The sequence below is a fragment of the Diplotaxodon limnothrissa genome, linkage group LG16, assembly GCF_057381915.1.
Source record: "Diplotaxodon limnothrissa isolate DT_005_m linkage group LG16, D_limnothrissa_male_GT1.1, whole genome shotgun sequence".
NCBI classification, from domain to species: Eukaryota; Metazoa; Chordata; class Actinopteri; order Cichliformes; family Cichlidae; genus Diplotaxodon; species Diplotaxodon limnothrissa.
Genome location: NC_140611.1, coordinates 34,285,605 through 34,304,049, shown reverse-complemented (window position 1 = coordinate 34,304,049; position 18,445 = coordinate 34,285,605). Strand labels below are relative to the sequence as shown.

Below are 18,445 nucleotides of genomic sequence, written 5' to 3'. Positions count from 1 at the left end.
CGGATGAACTGGTAGATTGTAACCCGACTGGTTACAAACACACTGAGTGACTACTGAACATTGAAAGACTGAAATTGACTTTTAAAAAAAAGACACAAAAGACAATATATCCTTAGGTCGACCATTTGTGGGGTTTATTTTATTTTGTTTTCAAGAAGCGCGCTCTACTTTTGTTAAATGTGCACAACTTTAATAATTGCTAATAAATGCAATTGTGTTTTCTACACCTACTGTGTACAAGTCCTCTGTTGTCATACACCCTTGGCTCCTACGAATCTAGAACCTGTCTGATCTGGTCCATATTTCCCTTCTGTCCGCGTACTGTGGTTAAAGGTAACTATACTGCCCGCACTACATGCAAAGAAGGCAAGAAGTAGCACTAACAGGTCTAGTATTGCACCACCAGTGTTACAATATGTTGCTCCACATCGTTCTGCTTTAACTGGGACCCCAACAGATAACAAGCTGGATGGTTCCTCCTCTCTTTGAAGGACTTGGCGTTCTTGGGGTTTTTTGTTGTTTGTTAAATCCGAGACAAACCCATCTAACGTACGGTGCTGTTTCTAAGGGCGTAACATTGCTTCCTTTTTTGGGTGGCATAGAAAGCAGCACTTTGGTCACAGAGTGACCACGGCTCCCTCAAAAGGAAGCTTCTGTCCATGCCTGTGGCTGAACCAAGGAATGTCTCACACTGTGCTCTGGAAAGCGGTTGAGTTCGGTCCCAAGGGGCCCTCGGTTTCTCTGTGGTGATAATTTCACCACAAATGAATTCAGCGGTAGCGATGCCTCTCCTTCCTTTCAAAATACAATCCAACATTTACATTTACAACCTAAAAACTTGGTAATGCAATTTTGGGGTTATTTTTGGTATTTGTAGGGCAAAGTTTTGTAGGGCAAAATATCTGAATGGAAAAGATCTGAATGTGTCCTCTGTATCTGTATGGTGGGTTCGGCACATGATTTAGTCCATGACTTCAATAATCCACACAGTTAAAAATAAATTAGAAAATTGTGTAAGAAAATTATTCCATAAATCTCACATGAAATCAGACTGAGAACTATCATATGGCACATCTTTAAAGAGTCAGTGGATCTGATGCATTGTAACACCTGAATTCTACACGGTAAAGTTTGAAGGATAAGCATTCCTACCATTTTCACCTTCTGTGGTGTCCTCGCAGTTCTGATTGAAGTTTTCGTAGGAGTCCCAGCGGATCAGGGGATCTTGAGTGTTGTAGTCGACTGAGACACTCGGCCCGTTCTCCAGGTGGTCCACACCTTGACCAGAAGTACAAAGAGGCAGAGCAGAAAATGTGAATGTCTTTACATCCGGAAAAGGGAAAAGCTATTTTTATCAGAATCAAGGAAAAAAAAATTGAGATTCAGAATTCATATTGAGATAATTCGATTCGATTACATTCAAGACCCTGCGCTAAACTGACACGTTTTCTTTTTTTTATTTTCTTTAAACCTGGCTGGATTCTTTTGCTGCATGCTATCATCCTGTCTCACTTTTCTACCTGAAACCGTAAACTACACATGGAAGATGGACTGGTCTGGTGGTTGCTCTTTGGTGAGCCTGTTTCTGCTGGAGGTTTCTTCCTGTTACCAGGGATTTGTTTTCTTCCCACTGTCACCAAGTTACTGTTCCTCAAGGATCATCATGTTGTTGGAGTTTTCTCTCTAACACTGAAGGATCTGCATCTTGAGGCAAGGTGACAGTTATTGTAAATTAAAACAATATAAGTAAAACTCTGCTGAGCTGAGCTGTACTAACAACAGTCTGGCAACCTGTCCGAATTGTACCCCACGTTGCACCCTTTGACAGGTGGAATAGGCACCAGCCCCAACGCAACCCAGAATTAGATAAGCACTAGAAGAGAGATGGATGGTTCCATTTACAGTTCAGTGGAGTCACTGTTGTATGGGGCGTATGAGAGTGAGCTAATTTTCTCAGTCATGCCAATTATGTATAAGAGTGTAGTATGGTTATGGAAAATGCTTAGTATGGCCATAAGACCCAACACATTGATCCTTACCATGTATTTTCTCTGGTCCAAAGGAGAAAATAAACTCCACTTTTCCATATTCTGGAAATCTATCATCTGGCAAAGAAAAAAATAAAAAAATAAATAGAGAGAGTTTTCTCTTTATATCTAAAGATGCATATATTGTTACACTAGAAAACACATGCAGTTTTTAAAGATTATACGCCCATTCAGATGTTCAGGTTTTACTTACTAATAGGTATAAGTTCATTGTTTGCAGGAGCATTATAATGCTGTTGTCAGTAGTATTTCAGAGTTGCAAGTCTTTTACCTTTGAATGTGTCATCTAGCTCATCTTTCCCAAAGACAATCCCCAGGTCGTGAACAGCGCAGGTGTGGAATTGTACCCGGAAGATCACGTCTCGGCATGGGCTGCGGTAGCGTTTGTGGTAGCACTTAAGCTGCAGGGCGATTAAAAAAGAAAAAAGGCTAATTTGCAAGTGCATAAATCTCTTTTAGCAGATCACCACTCGGTGTCATACCAAACAAGCAAAAGTAATGCTTCTTTATTAATAATTTATAATAAAATAATATTTTTATAATATATAAAAATACTGTTTCACAGGATTCAATTCACAGGATTTTAACTGAGTGCAAGCAAAGAGACACAGCAGCCTGATTCCCTGCTGGCTCAGGTTTACTCTGTTTTTTTTGTAGCTCTATGTTTATTTTATTTTAGTTTTTTATCTGTTTCCCTTGTAATGGAAGGACCATCCACAAACATTATTATCCAAACTGGTTTTCCAAATACAGCAGCTTTAAGAGTAATGTTAAAACCACACTGAGGAAAATCGGCTCTCTCCCTCCTGCTGTTTCCTGACTGGCAGCCTTTTTTTTTTTTTTAAAACAAGGCCTCATTTTTACATTCACTGAAAGAAACCAAAGAACTGTAATCATTCCTTACTGTGGATGTAAAGAATAATAAAACTGACAAACAGATTATTGCATATAGACAAAGAAATTAAAAAGAATTCAGCTGCAGCTAAAATTAACGATTTTTGCTAAAGGACTGACTGACTCGACTTTCTGACTGTGGGGTTAACCATAAAACCAAAACGTTTAGGACTGAGGAATAAAAGTAAAATATCCTCTGGTTTTGTGCAGCTTTTTGGGATATCGTAAAGGTCCTGCTGAGTGGTCCATTACCGCTGCTGAGTCAAGTTTAATTACAAAATATTATTCTGCTAATTTTATGCTAACATGCCTTCAGGGCTCGACCAATTTTCATATTTAGGTAGAGGCTTTAAACATCCCAAAATTGTTCTTCCCTCATTTGTGAAAAGGTTATTTTTAATTTGCTATTTCCCAAAATGTCAAAGAGTTTGACATTTTGGGAAACTGGCTTATTTGCTTTCTTGCTGATAGTGAGAGAGGCAAAGGGATCAGCTAGTGCCAGGAGATGGTTAGCTTAGCCTAGCATAAAAACAGGGAGGGTTAGCTTAGTTCTTTCTGAGGGTTAAAAAAGCCATATATAATAATCAATATTAAAACTCAAGAAATTTTTTATCATAATGACTGTATTTCTTCTTTCATGTGTATAAAAGGCTCATATTTGCACTGAAAAGTCTCTGTACACAGAGACTAGCAAACTTTTTCTACATTTAGTTTTGTTCCTGTACCCTCATGACACTCTGCAGACCTATGATTCTTTTCTCTTTCAGCAATTCTGTTATAGATTTGCTACTGTGCTTGAGATCATTGTCCTGTTGCATGACCCATTTTCAATCAACTTTTGGCTACCGGACAGATGGCCTCAGATTGCCACTGCAAAGTGTCCAGGTCCTGTGGTTACAAAACAAGCCAAATCATCACCCCTCCACCACCATGCTGACAGTATGAGGAATGTATGAGAGGTGTTGTGCAGACATGCTGAGTGGTCATATTGGCTGACGATCAGTTAATCAAATGTGCAGCTGGCTGTGTTATTTACCTTCTTAATTCAGATGGAAGCAGTGATATTAGTCCTGTTAAAATTTACTGTACATGTCAATGACCTTTAGCAGTGCCAAGAGGTGGATTTTGTTACACTAGGGCAGACACTTTTTTACTAATGCAGTTTATGTTAATGTAACCATCTGCTGCTCATTAAAGAGTGGCTTCCATCTTCTCCATTCTCCAAGAAAGCCACTAAAGATTTTCCCAAAATGTTGAAATGGCCTAACTTGTTATGGTCTTTTAGGTTTAAAGTTTCATTATAAACCCAAATGCAAACTTTAAAAAGATCATTAAAACAATTAACAAACCAATGCGAGGTTCTTCTCTGCAATTATCTTTAATCTGACCAATTAGATATACAAAACCATCACAGTTAAAAATGCAGGAGCACTCTGTGCTAATGTCTCCTCAGGCAGCAGTTCAAATTTTCCCTGTTATTTGAAAAATAACAAGCATCAGCAAGCAGTGTCTCAGCCTGACGGTGCATTCAGCAGAATCCATTAGTCTTTAGTCTAAATAAAGGATGAGATATGAGTTCAGCTTTGAAGGCCAAAACAGCCTCAGGTACAAACTAAGTGCTCACTTTCTAATTCTTCATGCTGACATTATGAGCCCCGAGAACATCCCATAGATACAGTGGGGCAAAAAAGTATTTAGTCAGCCACCGATTGTGCAAGTTCCCCCACCTAAAATGATGACAGAGGTCAGTAATTTGCACCAGAGGTACACTTCAACTGTGAGAGACAGAATGTGAAAAAAAAATCCATGAATTCACATGGTAGGATTTGTAAAGAATTTATTCGTAAATTAGGGTGGAAAATAAGTATTTGGTCACCTCAAACAAGGAAAATCTCTGGCTCTCACAGACCTGTAACGTCTTCTGTAAGAAGCTTTTCTGTCCCCCACTCGTTACCTGTATGAATGGCACCTGTTTGAACTCATCATCTGTATAAAAGACACCTGTCCACAGCCTCAAACAGTCAGACTCCAAACTCCGCCATGGCCAAGACCAAAGAGCTTTCGAAGGACACCAGGAAAAGTATTGTAGACCTGCACCAGACTGGGAAGAGTGAATCTACAATAGGCAAGCAGCTTGGTGTTAAAAAAATCAACTGTGGGAGCAATCATCAGAAAATGGAAGACATACAAGACCACTGATAATCTCCCTCGATCTGGGGCTCCACGCAAGATCTCATCCCGTGGGGTCAAAATGATTATGAGAACGGTGAGCAAAGATCCCAGAACCACACGGGGGGACCTGGTGAATGACCTGCAGAGAGCTGGGACCAAAGTAACAAAGGTCACCATCAGTAACACACTACAACGGCAGGGAATCAAATCCCGCAGTGCCAGACGTGTTCCGCTGCTGAAGCCAGTGCATGTCCAGGCCCGTCTGAAGTTTGCCAGAGAGCACATGGATGATACAGCAGAGGATTGGGAGAATGTCATGTGGTCAGATGAAACCAAAGTAGAACTTTTTGGTATAAACTCAACTCGTCGTGTTTGGAGGAAGAAGAATACTGAGTTGCATCCCAAGAACACCATACCTACTGTGAAGCATGGGGGTGGAAACATCATGCTACGGGGCTGTTTTTCTGCCAAGGGGACAGGACGACTGATCCGTGTTAAGGACAGAATGAATGGGGCCATGTATCGTGAGATTTTGAGCCAAAACCTCCTTCCATCAGTGAGAACTTTGAAGATGAAACGAGGCTGGGTCTTCCAACATGACAATGATCCAAAACACACCGCCCGGGCAACAAAGGAGTGGCTCCGTAAGAAGCATTTGAAAGTCCTGGAGTGGCCTAGCCAGTCTCCAGACCTCAACCCCATAGAAAATCTGTGGTGGGAGCTGAAAGTCCGTGTTGCTCGGCGACAGCCCCAAAACATCACTGCTCTCGAGAAGATCTGCATGGAGGAATGGGCCAAAATACCAGCTACTGTGTGTGCAAACCTGGTAAAGACCTATAGTAAACGTTTGACCTCTGTTATTGCCAACAAAGGTTATGTTACAAAGTATTGAGTTGTATTTTTGTTATTGACCAAATACTTATTTTCCACCCTGATTTACGAATAAATTCTTTACAAATCCTACCATGTGGATTCATGGATTTTTTTTTCACATTCTGTCTCTCACAGTTGAAGTGTACCTCTGGTGCAAATTACTGACCTCTGTCATCATTTTAGGTGGGGGAACTTGCACAATCGGTGGCTGACTAAATACTTTTTTGCCCCACTGTAACATTATGGCTCAATTGACAGCAGAAGCAGAAACGTTGCTGATGTGTGGAGTTTTTCTATAGGCAAAAGAAAACCAGAGGCTCTCACAGGTGCTGCTAAACTGAGGATCTTACAGGAATGATTTCATAAAAATTCCCTGAATCTCCCTGAGAGAGTTGCAGGGATAGGTCTCACATGAGACTTTGTTTGAAATGATTATGTCCTGTTATAGTGATACCTCATGTATCCTTAAATGCTGTTTTAAAGGAAGTACACGGCCTTTTTCACGTCATAGTTTCCAGCAACATATTGTGTGCTAATGAGGGCCTATAAACCGAGGTATAGGACTCAGTCCAACTGTCTTTTCCCAAGTTTTTACAGCCCCATTTCATCTGTAAATGGCTACTATAAACTGCTGCAGCACATGCATTCAGTGCATTAAGCCAACGTTCAATTGGAAACACACACAGGATTCCCTCATTATTATTATCCAATAAAAAAATCTGAATATCCTGCATGTATTTTACCCTTATCATTTGGTATCCATATATTTTTCCCTTTTCCTCTGGCAGAGGTAAAACAATAAACATTCGGTGTTACTGGCTTCACACACTGAGCTTAGCCAGTGATAAAATGTTGAGATTCGGTTTCTTTGTTTTGCAGTTAAAATCCACGGAAGCCAAATGATTTAAATTTTACAAACAGCTGAAAGATTACTGAGGGTTTTTATCAGTCTATATTGTACAGCACTAGCTTCTGGGGTATGTCTCTGCTGTTCTTACCAGGATGTCCCCCTTCAAAAGGAGGCCAGGTTCAATGGTGATGCAGATGCTGGTCTGGCTGTCACCCTGGACATTACTGCAGAGAAATAAAAACACAACATGTCACATGACAGGCCCGCTTTTATCATTCTTGCTGTGGAAATCATGACAGCAAGTCCACTGCACCAGCTTTTGTTTCTGATGCTACTTCCCTGGATAAAACCATGTGCCAACAACAATCACCCTTTTTTTCCCCACTTTAACAGTGGCCTTCACAGAGCGTAGCCCATGGTGTTTTGGGGTATTAGTGCCTGTCTGATTGTATTGTTGGGAAAGAAGGATCAAAGGGAGGAGAGTGCCAAAAGGGAGCATGTGAGAGAAAGTGAAGAGGAATGTGATTTCACCAAAGCTTTAAAGAGTATGGAAATGTGTCTGCACTGATTGTTTCACAGGAAATGTAGCGTCATTGTGCAACCATCACCAGGCTTTGTTGTTTTGAATAAGAAGAGCAGTAACAGTGAAAAGACCAAAGAGTTTAAAACTGAACTAAGAAATATTGGATCCAATGACCATTTCAGATGACGAGATCATTGAGTCAGAATATATATATTGATTAATCATAGTTGCTGTCGTTTTACAAGGTAATGTTATGGTTGTTATTCCTAAACAACCTTAATTCAATACTTTTGCTCAACCTTTGAATCAAAGTTGAAAGTCCTAAATAATAATATTTCCAAACAAGGTGTAAATGCAGAATGTGTGCCTGCCTCACCTCTCAGGTGAGGCAGGCACACATTCCTGCCTTTCCTCTCCCTGCCTTTTTCCTAACCTCCCCTCTTTCCAAAAACAACAACAGAGAGCCACAGAATCCTTTCTTTCCTGTCTGGCCCTGGGAACCAACAGGGTCCTGTGGCATGAAAACCCTGCAGGCGTCCACACAGATGCCTGCCTGCCTCTTTCATTGGTTCTCCAGTCACCAATAACATTAGACGTGATTACGGGATCTAAAGTGGGGAAACAAGAACCTACAGCTGGGGAGGCTAGCTAAATACAATAATGTGGGCCAAGTGAGAACTCTAAACTGGAGAGAGGGGTGCTGTGGGTGTATATCAGGGGGCAGGGGGGAGTAAGAGGAGAGGCAATAAAGGAAAATCAGCGTTTTTATTATTGAGCCATTACGAGCTCGCTATCCCTGGAATCTTGTAAAAGCAGTTGAGTGTGACTGCTTTTTAAGACTTACTAGATCCCAGATGTGTAGATGGGCTGCATGGCCTGGTAGATTTTGAGAAAAGGACGACAACCTGGGACATAAAAAATGCATTTAAGAAAGGGGCTCAAAGCTAAATTATGCGTGGTATATGTGTGTGTGTGTGTGTGTGTGTGTGTGTGTGTGTGTGTGTGTGAGAGAGAGAGATACTCGCCTCCCTTGGACTCAAAGTTGGGGATGCCGTGCATGATGACGTGATGGAGGAACAGCGGCTTGTTGTTGATCTTGATGTGTCCGGACAGCAAGCCGCTAAAGTACTCCACATACCTGAGTGAACAGAGGGAGAGAAGCAGCGGGGATTAAAGTGATGCCCAGTGTTTGACCACTAAAGGATGAACATGTAATCCAAGACACAAGCTTTCACTTTGACCTTTAGCTTGTCAGTCATGTCAAAGGAGCCAAAAAACTTCATGCATCAAATGGTTTAAAGTGGCACTAATCACAAACTATATTTACTGAGACAGATCCAAAGACAACTGCCACCCAACTCTGCATGTTCAGCCAATTATGAATCTTTGATTTTGGTTATCTGCCAACCAACGAACACAACTATGAATCCACCACAGAGGATCTTATAGCAGCTAAAAAGCCTTTCTTTAAAAAATTAGTGGCAAATAAGACTGACCAAAATTCATAACAGGGCAGAAATGCGACTCCAAATGAAAATGAATCTTAACAAATCTCAATCTCAAAGTCTACGCGTGCAAATGATTCTTGAAAGTTCACACTTTGTTTGCGGTTCCTTCTACTGCCCCCCGGAGGCCATTAAAATCAATTAATGCGGCTTTAAAAATGTAGTGAAGTGACACAAGGGAGAGAGTTCACTCAGGGGTCAAACTTGAAACAACATTGGAGGGAAGACTGACCTTTTCTGAGATGGCTGACCCACAGGAAGCACTTTGTCTTCATAGAAGCGTTTCATGGCAAACCTGTCCAGAGCCTGGTCGGCACTGCATTTTGAAATAAAGTTTTGTTAGAGAACATTTTCTAGTCCATTTCCATTTCAGCATTTCTGGAATGTTTTTTTTAAATGTTTTTTTTCCTTTATTTAACTGGGAATTCCTTTGATACAAAAAGCTCTCAGGGAAAAAAAAGGCAGCCGTAAGGTTGCAAAAATTAGAAAGTTGAAAATAACAAAAACAGACATGAGTAAAAAAAAAAAAGAAGATCAAAATAAGCAGTGAATGCAACACAAAGTTCAGCTTAGAAAGTTACTAGTTTTCTATGAATAAACTTTTTTTTTTAAATTCCTACAAGTCATGATTTGAATAAATTAGAAAAAAAGAAAATATGCCACATAAATGACCCCTGTAGAGTATTAGCTTGATAACTAGAGGAGAGAAAAGCAGAAGTAACCACAGTAGGTCTATTCATGATTTGTTAGAGATCAGAACAATGTGCAGCTGTTGGAAATGTGGATATCTTAGAATAAGTAAGACAACAAATAAAAGAATGTCATTAAAACATTTTTCTTGTTTTTTCCTTCAGTGTACTATGCTATACGTCCCACAAGAAACTAATGACAGCTGTTCTACTTAACCTCAATGCAAAGAGTCAATCAAAAGCTTTGACCATAAATCAACTTTTCCCTGCACATCTGGCACATCACAATTTCACAGTTGTTTTCTGTTTGAAGCTCCTTTACCTTAGCCTGCAGGATAATGGAATAACAAAGGAACCTGACAGCTGTGCAGGAAAGTACGACGTTTTTGGGATTTTTTTTTTATGACCAATCGTGTCATTTTAAAAACAACGTTGATTTGTGCTCATCTGGTTGTTTCTTTACGAGGAGGTCATTCTGTTAGTGGTCCTATCTAAGAAACAAAGCCAACACAGAAAACGAAAAGCAGCTCACTTATAATCTGAGTCGCATGATGCGGTGTCTCTTAGAACTTAACTCACTTTAGCTCACTTTTATAATTATGACATCAGGAACTGTTCTTTTGATTTACCAGAATTAAACTGGTGGTCTTCAGTCTCATGTTCTAACCCCCCTCCTTCTGCCTCATCACATCTTTAACTGTACTTCAGATGTGGGCTTCAAACCTGTGAACAATGCAGGCTTATTGAGTTTTTCCTCTTAAGCCTGTCCTCATGTAACCCCCCCTCCCCCTTGTTTTCCAAAAATGCCAGATTTCATCTTCACGCCTTCTCTTTCTGACTTTCGCTCCACTTTTTAAGTGGCCGGGACATGTGACTTTAGCTCCAGCTGCAGCTGGGATCAGAGACCTACCTGGCAGATATGTTGCTGTAATGCATGTAAGCCGCCACCACCACTCCTGTTCTGCCTCGATTGCCCTGAAAAGACATCAGTCAAGCACAAGTAAGCTAATTTTATCTTCATCTCGTGATGGTCAAGCATGCAGAAAACAATATTGTTATGGATTTCTTCTCTAGGTATTTCAGGCACTAACTGTGTAATGTCCAAATATGTTTAATGGTTATTTTAGTCATGTAGAATATAACAAAAGACATAAAATTAATTCAAAGTTCAAAAGAAGCAAAGAGGTACAGATATCATTCCCAGGTTAATGATAGCCATCAAATTTACACAATAAGGACCAAATGACCCTTATTTTTACAGGAACTGCAACATTATTTAGTATCACGTTAGATAGGGTTGTTCTCTTTTTAAAAGTAATTTTATTTTTGTTAAATTTCAAGAAGGGCATGTCCTTATTTACAGTTCAGTTCCACCACAGGGTGCTCCACTTACACTGAGGTCCAGAAGTACTTGAAGAAAGAAAATCTGTTGTAGTTTTGGAAATTTGGGTGTGACTGTGTGTTAAAACGTCTGAAATTCCTAAATACTTGTGCAATACTTTTGTTAGACACCTTGAATTAAAGCTGAAGGTGTGCACATACAAAGTATGATATATGCACTGTTGCAATCAGACAGTTATGTTTGAAATAGGCTAATTGAAAAGTTGATACAGAATGTTAAAAGTTGCTTTATGCAGGTATACGTAACTTCAGAACACATCAACTTTATGCATATTAAATGTCAAAATTTTCCAATAGAAAGTTCTTATTTGGAATCAGGCTCCAAATGACACTGTATGTAAAATAATCTATCATATTATGTTATACAAAGTCATTAAACTATGGCCTTCTTTAAAAAAAAAAAAAAAAAAAAAAAAAAAAAAAATGCTGTCAGGAATGCAGAGATTCAAAAACGGCAAAAAAAAATTTCTGTCATGGTAGATTCCTTGGATAAGTCTCCAGGCCCCAGTCGAGAACATTGGGACTCTCCAGAGCCACAGAAAACATTATACAACTATTTTCACAAGCTGAGCCCTCCGCGTGACCAGTAAACGGACCGTTTTGTGTAAAACTGGTGAAGTGGCCCACGTCTGGTTGTAAAAAACGTCTGCATATTTGAGCGTGTATATGTGTCCAGGCATGTGATACTATGTCAACAGAGACGGCGTTCATTTTAGCCCATCTATCCGCCTTTAAAATAAAGCTCGTGGTGGCGAATGAGTGAGTTCCACATTATAAATATCGCGGCAGCTTTAACAGCGTGGAGCCCAGTGGAAATGATTTGTGGAAACCAGCAGGGTCAGCTTCCTTAGTGACCAAACTGTCGTTACTCGACTGGCAGGAAAAAAACCAAAAAAACAACAGCGGTTGCTACAGCAGCCGACTTGTTAGTAGCCTCCCTGTGGGAATGTTTTAGGATCCCATGGTTAATTCCTATGTTGCAAAACACAATCAGGAACAGAGCGGGGTTAACGTGAAAATGATTAGGTATTACATTCGGGACGGCAGCCTAGTAGCTGTATTGGATATACTCTTTATGGTGTGTGTCAGCACACTGAGGCTTCCCACAAGCGCATAATGTGATCCAAGTAAGTTTAGGCAACAACAGGAAAATATCAGTCACTTTAGTTTTTATGGTATTGTTAAGGGTAAAAGGGGTAAATAAACCTAAGTAGCCATGATGACTGGCATGCCTTACAGCCTTAATTTGTGTTTTCCTAACCATCATCCAGCCCCAACAAGCACACAAAGAGACGCACTCAGTGTCAGTGTTTCACTCAGATGGAACATCATTAGAAGCACACATGCACAAACAGCTGCAGCCTCTGAGGTAAGCAGCGGTCGTGAAAAGAGCCTGAGAGCACCCTCTACTGCCTGCAGTCATTGACTGTTTTTACAGCATCTTCTCGTTTTTCACTCTTACCTTATTGTGTATAACCACAACATTGTGGCTGTCCGCACTCAGCCACGTGTCCATGGCCTTACAGATGCTGCAGATTTTGTCCAAGGCTGGAGCGTGGTGGTCGGGCCAGCCAAAGTCCAGAACCTGAGAGAGGAGGAGAAAGGTTGCTGTTCATACCGGTGGTCATACAGTAACAAAGACAAAGAGAGGAGATGTTAAGCAGGCAGTTGTACCTTTGGATTGAGTTGGCTGATGTCATAGCGCTTCTCACTGAGGTTGAAGAGCTAAAGAAAAGTACAAATAAATATTACACAAGATATTAAATGAGAGAGGCAGGGCACTCTGGGAATCCTGAATACGAAAATATTAGAGAATTCGTACAGCCAAGCCAGTAAGCAACTGAACCAAACATGGGGGTTCATGATATGAGATGTACTCATTATCACCTCGGTCTTTGGTTATCATAGTAAAGGTAAGGGTACATATGTTTTTATTTGCCTATAATCTGAGTTAGAATCATATTTGTTCAGTGTGTTTGTGGGATGAGCCAGAGGGAATGATACACCACACATTACAGCTACAGGGCCATGGAAACCCGTGCCATGAAGCTCCTGGTGCACAGCTTCTGTGCTGATGTTCATCCTAGAGGAGGTTTGGAGCTCTGTAGTTATTGGCAGCTTTTAGGCATTATGCACCTTGTGTGTGAGTTGCTGATTCCTAAACGCTTCCACTTGGCAATAATAAAGTTTAAAACAGATTAAGGAATATTTAGCAGTAAGAAAAAACTCCATAAGCTGACTTGTTGCAATGGTGGCACCTTATTAATTCAATTCAAAAGACCACTGAAATCAATGCTATGGCTCTCTTCCCATTTTATTTTCGGGCTTCTATCAAAATATTGTCAAGAGGCGGGACCAAGATGGCAACCAAATGTCAAGGCTTGCTTCATGAAGAATTTTGCAGGCTGTTGAGGCATGCTACATGCACATAGTCAAGTAACAAGGATTAAAGTGTATAGGGATTTGGGATTTAAAACTTCAGACAAAAGCTGTCTCATCATTTGCAGTAGAAATGACAACTCTCATTGACCGGTTTTATTAGCTATGATAGATTACTAACAAAGTAGAGAGAGAAATTGATAGAAAACTCCATTTCTGGCTGACTTTAAAACATTTCAAGCTAAATAAGAAAGCATCAAAGCATCTTTATAGTCTAAATCATATTAACAATACTACCATGGAGGAAATATGGGATTAAACTAATTGTTGTCAAACAGGACAGAGCTAGCTACTTCTATATGTTACAGTGCAACATAATGTTAGCTTTGTGCTTTAATGTTTTTGATTCCAAAGTCATGCTTCACTAAACTTCAGAGAAAAGACGACTATATTTAGCGGGGTCATCGTGGTTCAGTGAATAAAAATCATGTGCTTTTAACATCACCCAAACTCGAACGAAGCCATTTTTAGTATCTGGCGATGGTGTTAAATTAGCCAACACATCATGAATGAGTCAGTCCTGAACAGAGTTTCTTGTAACTCAACCTGTAACTCAATAATGTAGTTAGCCGTCAATGAACTAACTGTTGCCGTTGCTGGGAAACTTCTCTATTAACTGGCTGGTTGTGCTAGTTTTGGTGACTAAAAGTGTATTCATTTCCTCCCTTTCACCCATGTGTGTTTGGATTTGCAAATGCAGTAAGAAAGACTTACTTTAAAGATATGATTGACTCTTAATAGATAACAGCAGTGTCAAGTTGGAGTTGTTTAAGTTTAGCAAAAGATTAAATGCACACATTGACTGAGGTTGTGTCCCCGCTGCCCAGCATGGGTTATATCCTACACTGCTAACAGATACAGGAAGTCACAGTTTTGGGGTGTTTTCTATGTCTAATAGCTTTGCTTTATATTGGTAATTAGAACTTTGTAAAAAGGATTTACCAGTAACTGAAGAAATAACATGTTTTTCATGGGGGGGGGGGGTTTGTGTATGATACTATCTTTATGTTATTCTGCCGCCAGTATAATCAATCCAGGACTTTTTCGGCCACCTAAAATATCTTTATACTGTTATGTTATTTATTTATTGTAATTTTTGCTCCCCTCTTGGCCAGATCCTGCTTGAAAAATACATCTTTTTTTAACCTCAATGAGACTTTTTCCCCAAGAACTGCCTCTAACTTCTGACAGGAATGTTCTTTCTGGCTCAAAATAACTTTTATGAGAGATATAATTAAGATCTGTTTGGCAGATAATAGGACAACAAATCATTTACAACAGTTTAAATGCAGGCAACCACTTTTCGGCCCAACAAAAAGCAACAGGAGCGATGCTTTGAACAACGAAGAGTGAGGCAGGTATCACATGCAATATAAAGTATGCAGATGTTATATAACCACTCTGTTAGGTGAATATGTGGTTACACCTTAGCTAAATGAGCTGATAATGACTTTTTATAACTATTCGGTTTTTCTGAAACCCTACCAGGTAGTTGTTCCCGTGTTTTGATCGCAGCATGGAGGCCACCTCCCTCAGGTTGGCAGCGTAGCTCTGCTCCTCCACATTGCTGGGGAAGGAGACAGAGATGATCCGCTCTGTGATGTAGATGAGGTCCAGCTCGTAGCTCTCCTCCAGGGCCTGCAGCAGACTCGCACTCCTGCAGAAAAAAGAAGTAATTCTGAGTATCAGCTGATAGAAAAACCAATGCAGGTCACCGGACTGCAAAAGATAGCTTTAATACCCCGAAGTAATGCAGCACATGTGATTTATACACTGCAGCTGAATGGCTTTAACCGAAGACTGCCAAAAGGATGAAAGCTGGTCAATTTTAATTAGGTAGCAGTTTTTGTTTAATTTATACAGATACTGGATACACGTCTGTCCAGTTCATGTTATATGGGCAGAGAGGGCTGCTTTACTAAAGATGGTAGCAGTCCCAGTTTGTTTTAGGCAATAACATTATTATGGACACAGTCATTTCTTACAGAGAAATGTCACAAGACACGTCTTCTTCTGACGTAATTTCAAGTTTGTACTTTAACTTCACATCTTCAGAGTCACATATTTGGAGCCCAAGGCAACAAAAAAATGATGTGGCTTCATACGTCATCTGTAAACTGAATGTCCGCAGTGTTGCAAACAGAACACAACATTCTTTCTTCAAGTCAACATGGAACAAATATCCTAATATGGAGAAGGCAATACACCACATAAATACCAAATCCACAATGACATCACTAAATCTCAGCGGGGTTCATGCTCTCCCTGCTGCATTAAACACAAGTCATGTTCTTAGACTGTCTGCAAAGAAAAGCGAGCGAGGAGAAGGTGACGCATCCGATGAACACACCAGGGGGCTGCGGGATATGTGGACCACGCAAACTGATGATCAGTGATGAGCAAAAGTGTTTTGGTTGTTGTTCTGCTGAGTCTTTTTTCCCCCTCATTTGGTCAGATTAGATCTAAAAGGGAGAGATTAAGGAAGCCCAGATGAAAGGGATGTCAGAATTCCCTGATTGATCCGTAATTTACTCTCAGACTCTTGAGAAAATGAGAGCAGGTGTTGCTCTTTGACTTTTCCAGATGTCTAAACAATACAGAGATTTGGTTAAAAAGCGAAGGAACAAAAAAGCTATTTTTTCAGTAATCTGAGGAGATTAGCAGAAAAGGATGTGCTTTTACAGCTAAATATTGGAGAAAAGTCCATTTAAGACCAACATGCAGCACTAGATGAGTTGTGCTTACATGAAAGAAAGATCCTTAAAACGTGGCATCAACTTCTTTTATGCTTTTATGCTTAAAAAACGTTATCTGCATGGCTGGAGTGGCTCTCAACCAAATTAAATGTCATTTGTTATTAATTAGTGGATGGTTTACTCACTTTTGAATCACATTTAGTCTTTTTTTAATCCCTCTTTTCAATGTTTGCTAAAAGATGAATTTTACTTTACAAATCCTTCTTTTTAAAGGTCAGGACTGATCAGATTTACCTCAGACACAGCATCCTTGTAATTATTTTTGTGTACAGCACTTTGTTTCTGCTGCGTCTGTTTTTAAAATGTTTACTAAATAATTTTGGGATAGTATGATACTGTATGGTACCAATGGACGTCTGGTGCTTGGGCTTGTCCCCAAATGTGCTGCCCACAGTGTGTTTATAGTCTTTAGAATGTAAAATATATTTCATTGTTACTTTTACATTTCTCACTGATATTGCTCTGAAGACGTACTTGAAAGATTTTCTTGTCTTTATTGATTTGTGACATTTTTCTGTCAAACTCACTTTTACATATCACTCTTGTAGCCCTGTTTACGTGCCAAAGAGCTGTTGCAACGAGCATTGTGAGGTAAGTGCAAGCACACTTTTTAATGTTTAGTTTAGGGGTGTGTGTGTGTGTGTGTGTGTGTCCCACCATTTGCACATAATTACTGAAATCTCTCTTGGAAATTAAAAAAAAAAGCTCCACCTAATTAGAAACACAGGAACAATGTACAATGTACTGTACCAGATATTCATCTGCAGTCCCTAGAGGAGTTCATGAATGACATGCAGATAAAAATTCAAATTCAAATTTTATTTGTCACACACACACACAACCATACACAGTATGACATGGGGGTGAAATGCTTGTAGCTGTACAATGCCCGACCATTAAATGACAGAAGAAGAAAAGTTTTAGTTAAAATTTAAAAGTTAGTTAAAAGTTAGCAATCAGATGTCATGAATCTAAAACTGACACATAAAAAGAATGTATACAAGAAAACACCTTAACAGAAAAAAAAAACTGAAGAAGAAGAAGGGTGGATGGGAGAAAAACACAGTTGTCTGGTGATTTTGCACTCAAGTACTTGCAGTGACCAACAATATGCCACACCCCTTAACTCTAGGGGACCCCTTTCATTTGTGATGTGATTGCACAGGTTGCGCGGTGGGAGGCAATCTGTCTGCAAACAATCACAGACTGACTGTATTCACTCTCAGACAAATTTGCAAAGGTTTGCAATTAACTGCCATCTAATTATTAAACAGATCGCCAACACATTGCAATCAGAGTTGATCTGAAATTTGTTAATTGATATATTCTGTTGTATTGCCAAATATTTGCCAAAAAGATTGTTGATCAGGTTTTGTGGGTTTTTATTAGAAGAATCATCACGTGCAAGATTTATGCAATATTGCTGTGAATATACGCAAGTTACATTTTTTTCTAATTTCCTTGCAGATGTCTGGATTTGGTTTAGTTATATGGGCTGAAGTCATTTTGCAGGCTGAGATGTAGAGCCGTACAGGCGTCCTCTGCGACTCACCGTCTCACTAGCAATAAACAGACCTCAACTGATCAAACCTCTTTCCGACTTTTGCCTTTGCAGAGAAATATCAACCATAAAGAGGCTATAAAGAAGTGAAGTGGGTGAAGTGAAGGTGGGGAGTGAGTTGAAGAGGTTGCAGGAGAGGTGCCTGGAGCCAGACTGCAGCATATTTCCCACATTTGTCAGCTGTGAGTAGCCCCTGAGGAAATTGCTCATATGTCTGGGAGAGGGGATCGCTCCAGCTTTACTGTTCAAATACTGTAACCTGCTCTTTTCTGTACATCTGGAGCCACTCAAAACATGCTTACTGGAAATTATTCATCACTTCAGATAAAAGAAATTGATATGTCGCACATGTCTCTACTGTGCTGAGACAGAAGTCTTATCAAGTTTTTGAAAATATTTCTTTAAACCTGCATCTCCTCTTTCCCACCATTTCCTTTTCACTCTCTTGCATCTCCTTGTGTATGCCTCTCACCTCTGAGTGCAGTCAAAGCCAATATACTGTAGACCTGTGGTTTGGTCCCATTCCAGATTCACCAGCATGTGTTGACCGGCTGAGTGCCAACCTGCTTCTCATCAGCTGAAGAGATTAACCCTTTAGAGCCGATCGGAGCGGGAACGCTCTGTTATGCGTAACTATTTTTTAATCCCGGTAGCACTGCAACCACGTAAGCTAGCGCAAAAATTTTTTTTGCATATGAAACCGGAGGAGTTGTACTTACATATTGTGCCATCAG

The 18,445-nt window shown here is 40.0% G+C and overlaps 1 protein-coding gene across 13 annotated transcripts in view; it reads right to left on the bottom strand.

The window, feature by feature from the left end:
• tns1b (tensin 1b) overlaps positions 1-18,445 on the bottom strand; it is a 197,763-nt gene that overhangs the window by 44,006 nt on the left and 135,312 nt on the right. For 6 of the 13 annotated variants that reach the window (XM_085374835.1, XM_085374837.1, XM_085374838.1 and 3 more), the window contains exons 7-16: positions 14,880-15,051; positions 12,630-12,680; positions 12,418-12,540; positions 10,465-10,529; positions 9,098-9,181; positions 8,205-8,498; positions 6,986-7,061; positions 2,320-2,449; positions 2,040-2,105; positions 1,153-1,278 (exon numbers count right to left, since the gene is read on the bottom strand). In XM_085374835.1, the coding sequence (XP_085230961.1) occupies positions 1,153-1,278; positions 2,040-2,105; positions 2,320-2,449; positions 6,986-7,061; positions 8,205-8,498; positions 9,098-9,181; positions 10,465-10,529; positions 12,418-12,540; positions 12,630-12,680; positions 14,880-15,051 (1,187 nt within the window). Of the gene's footprint in view, positions 1-1,152; positions 1,287-2,039; positions 2,106-2,319; positions 2,450-6,985; positions 7,062-8,204; positions 8,499-9,097; positions 9,182-10,464; positions 10,530-12,417; positions 12,541-12,629; positions 12,681-14,879; positions 15,052-18,445 lie in introns of all 13 variants that reach the window. The other 7 variants (XM_085374842.1, XM_085374846.1, XM_085374845.1 and 4 more) reach the window with 3 other exon arrangements.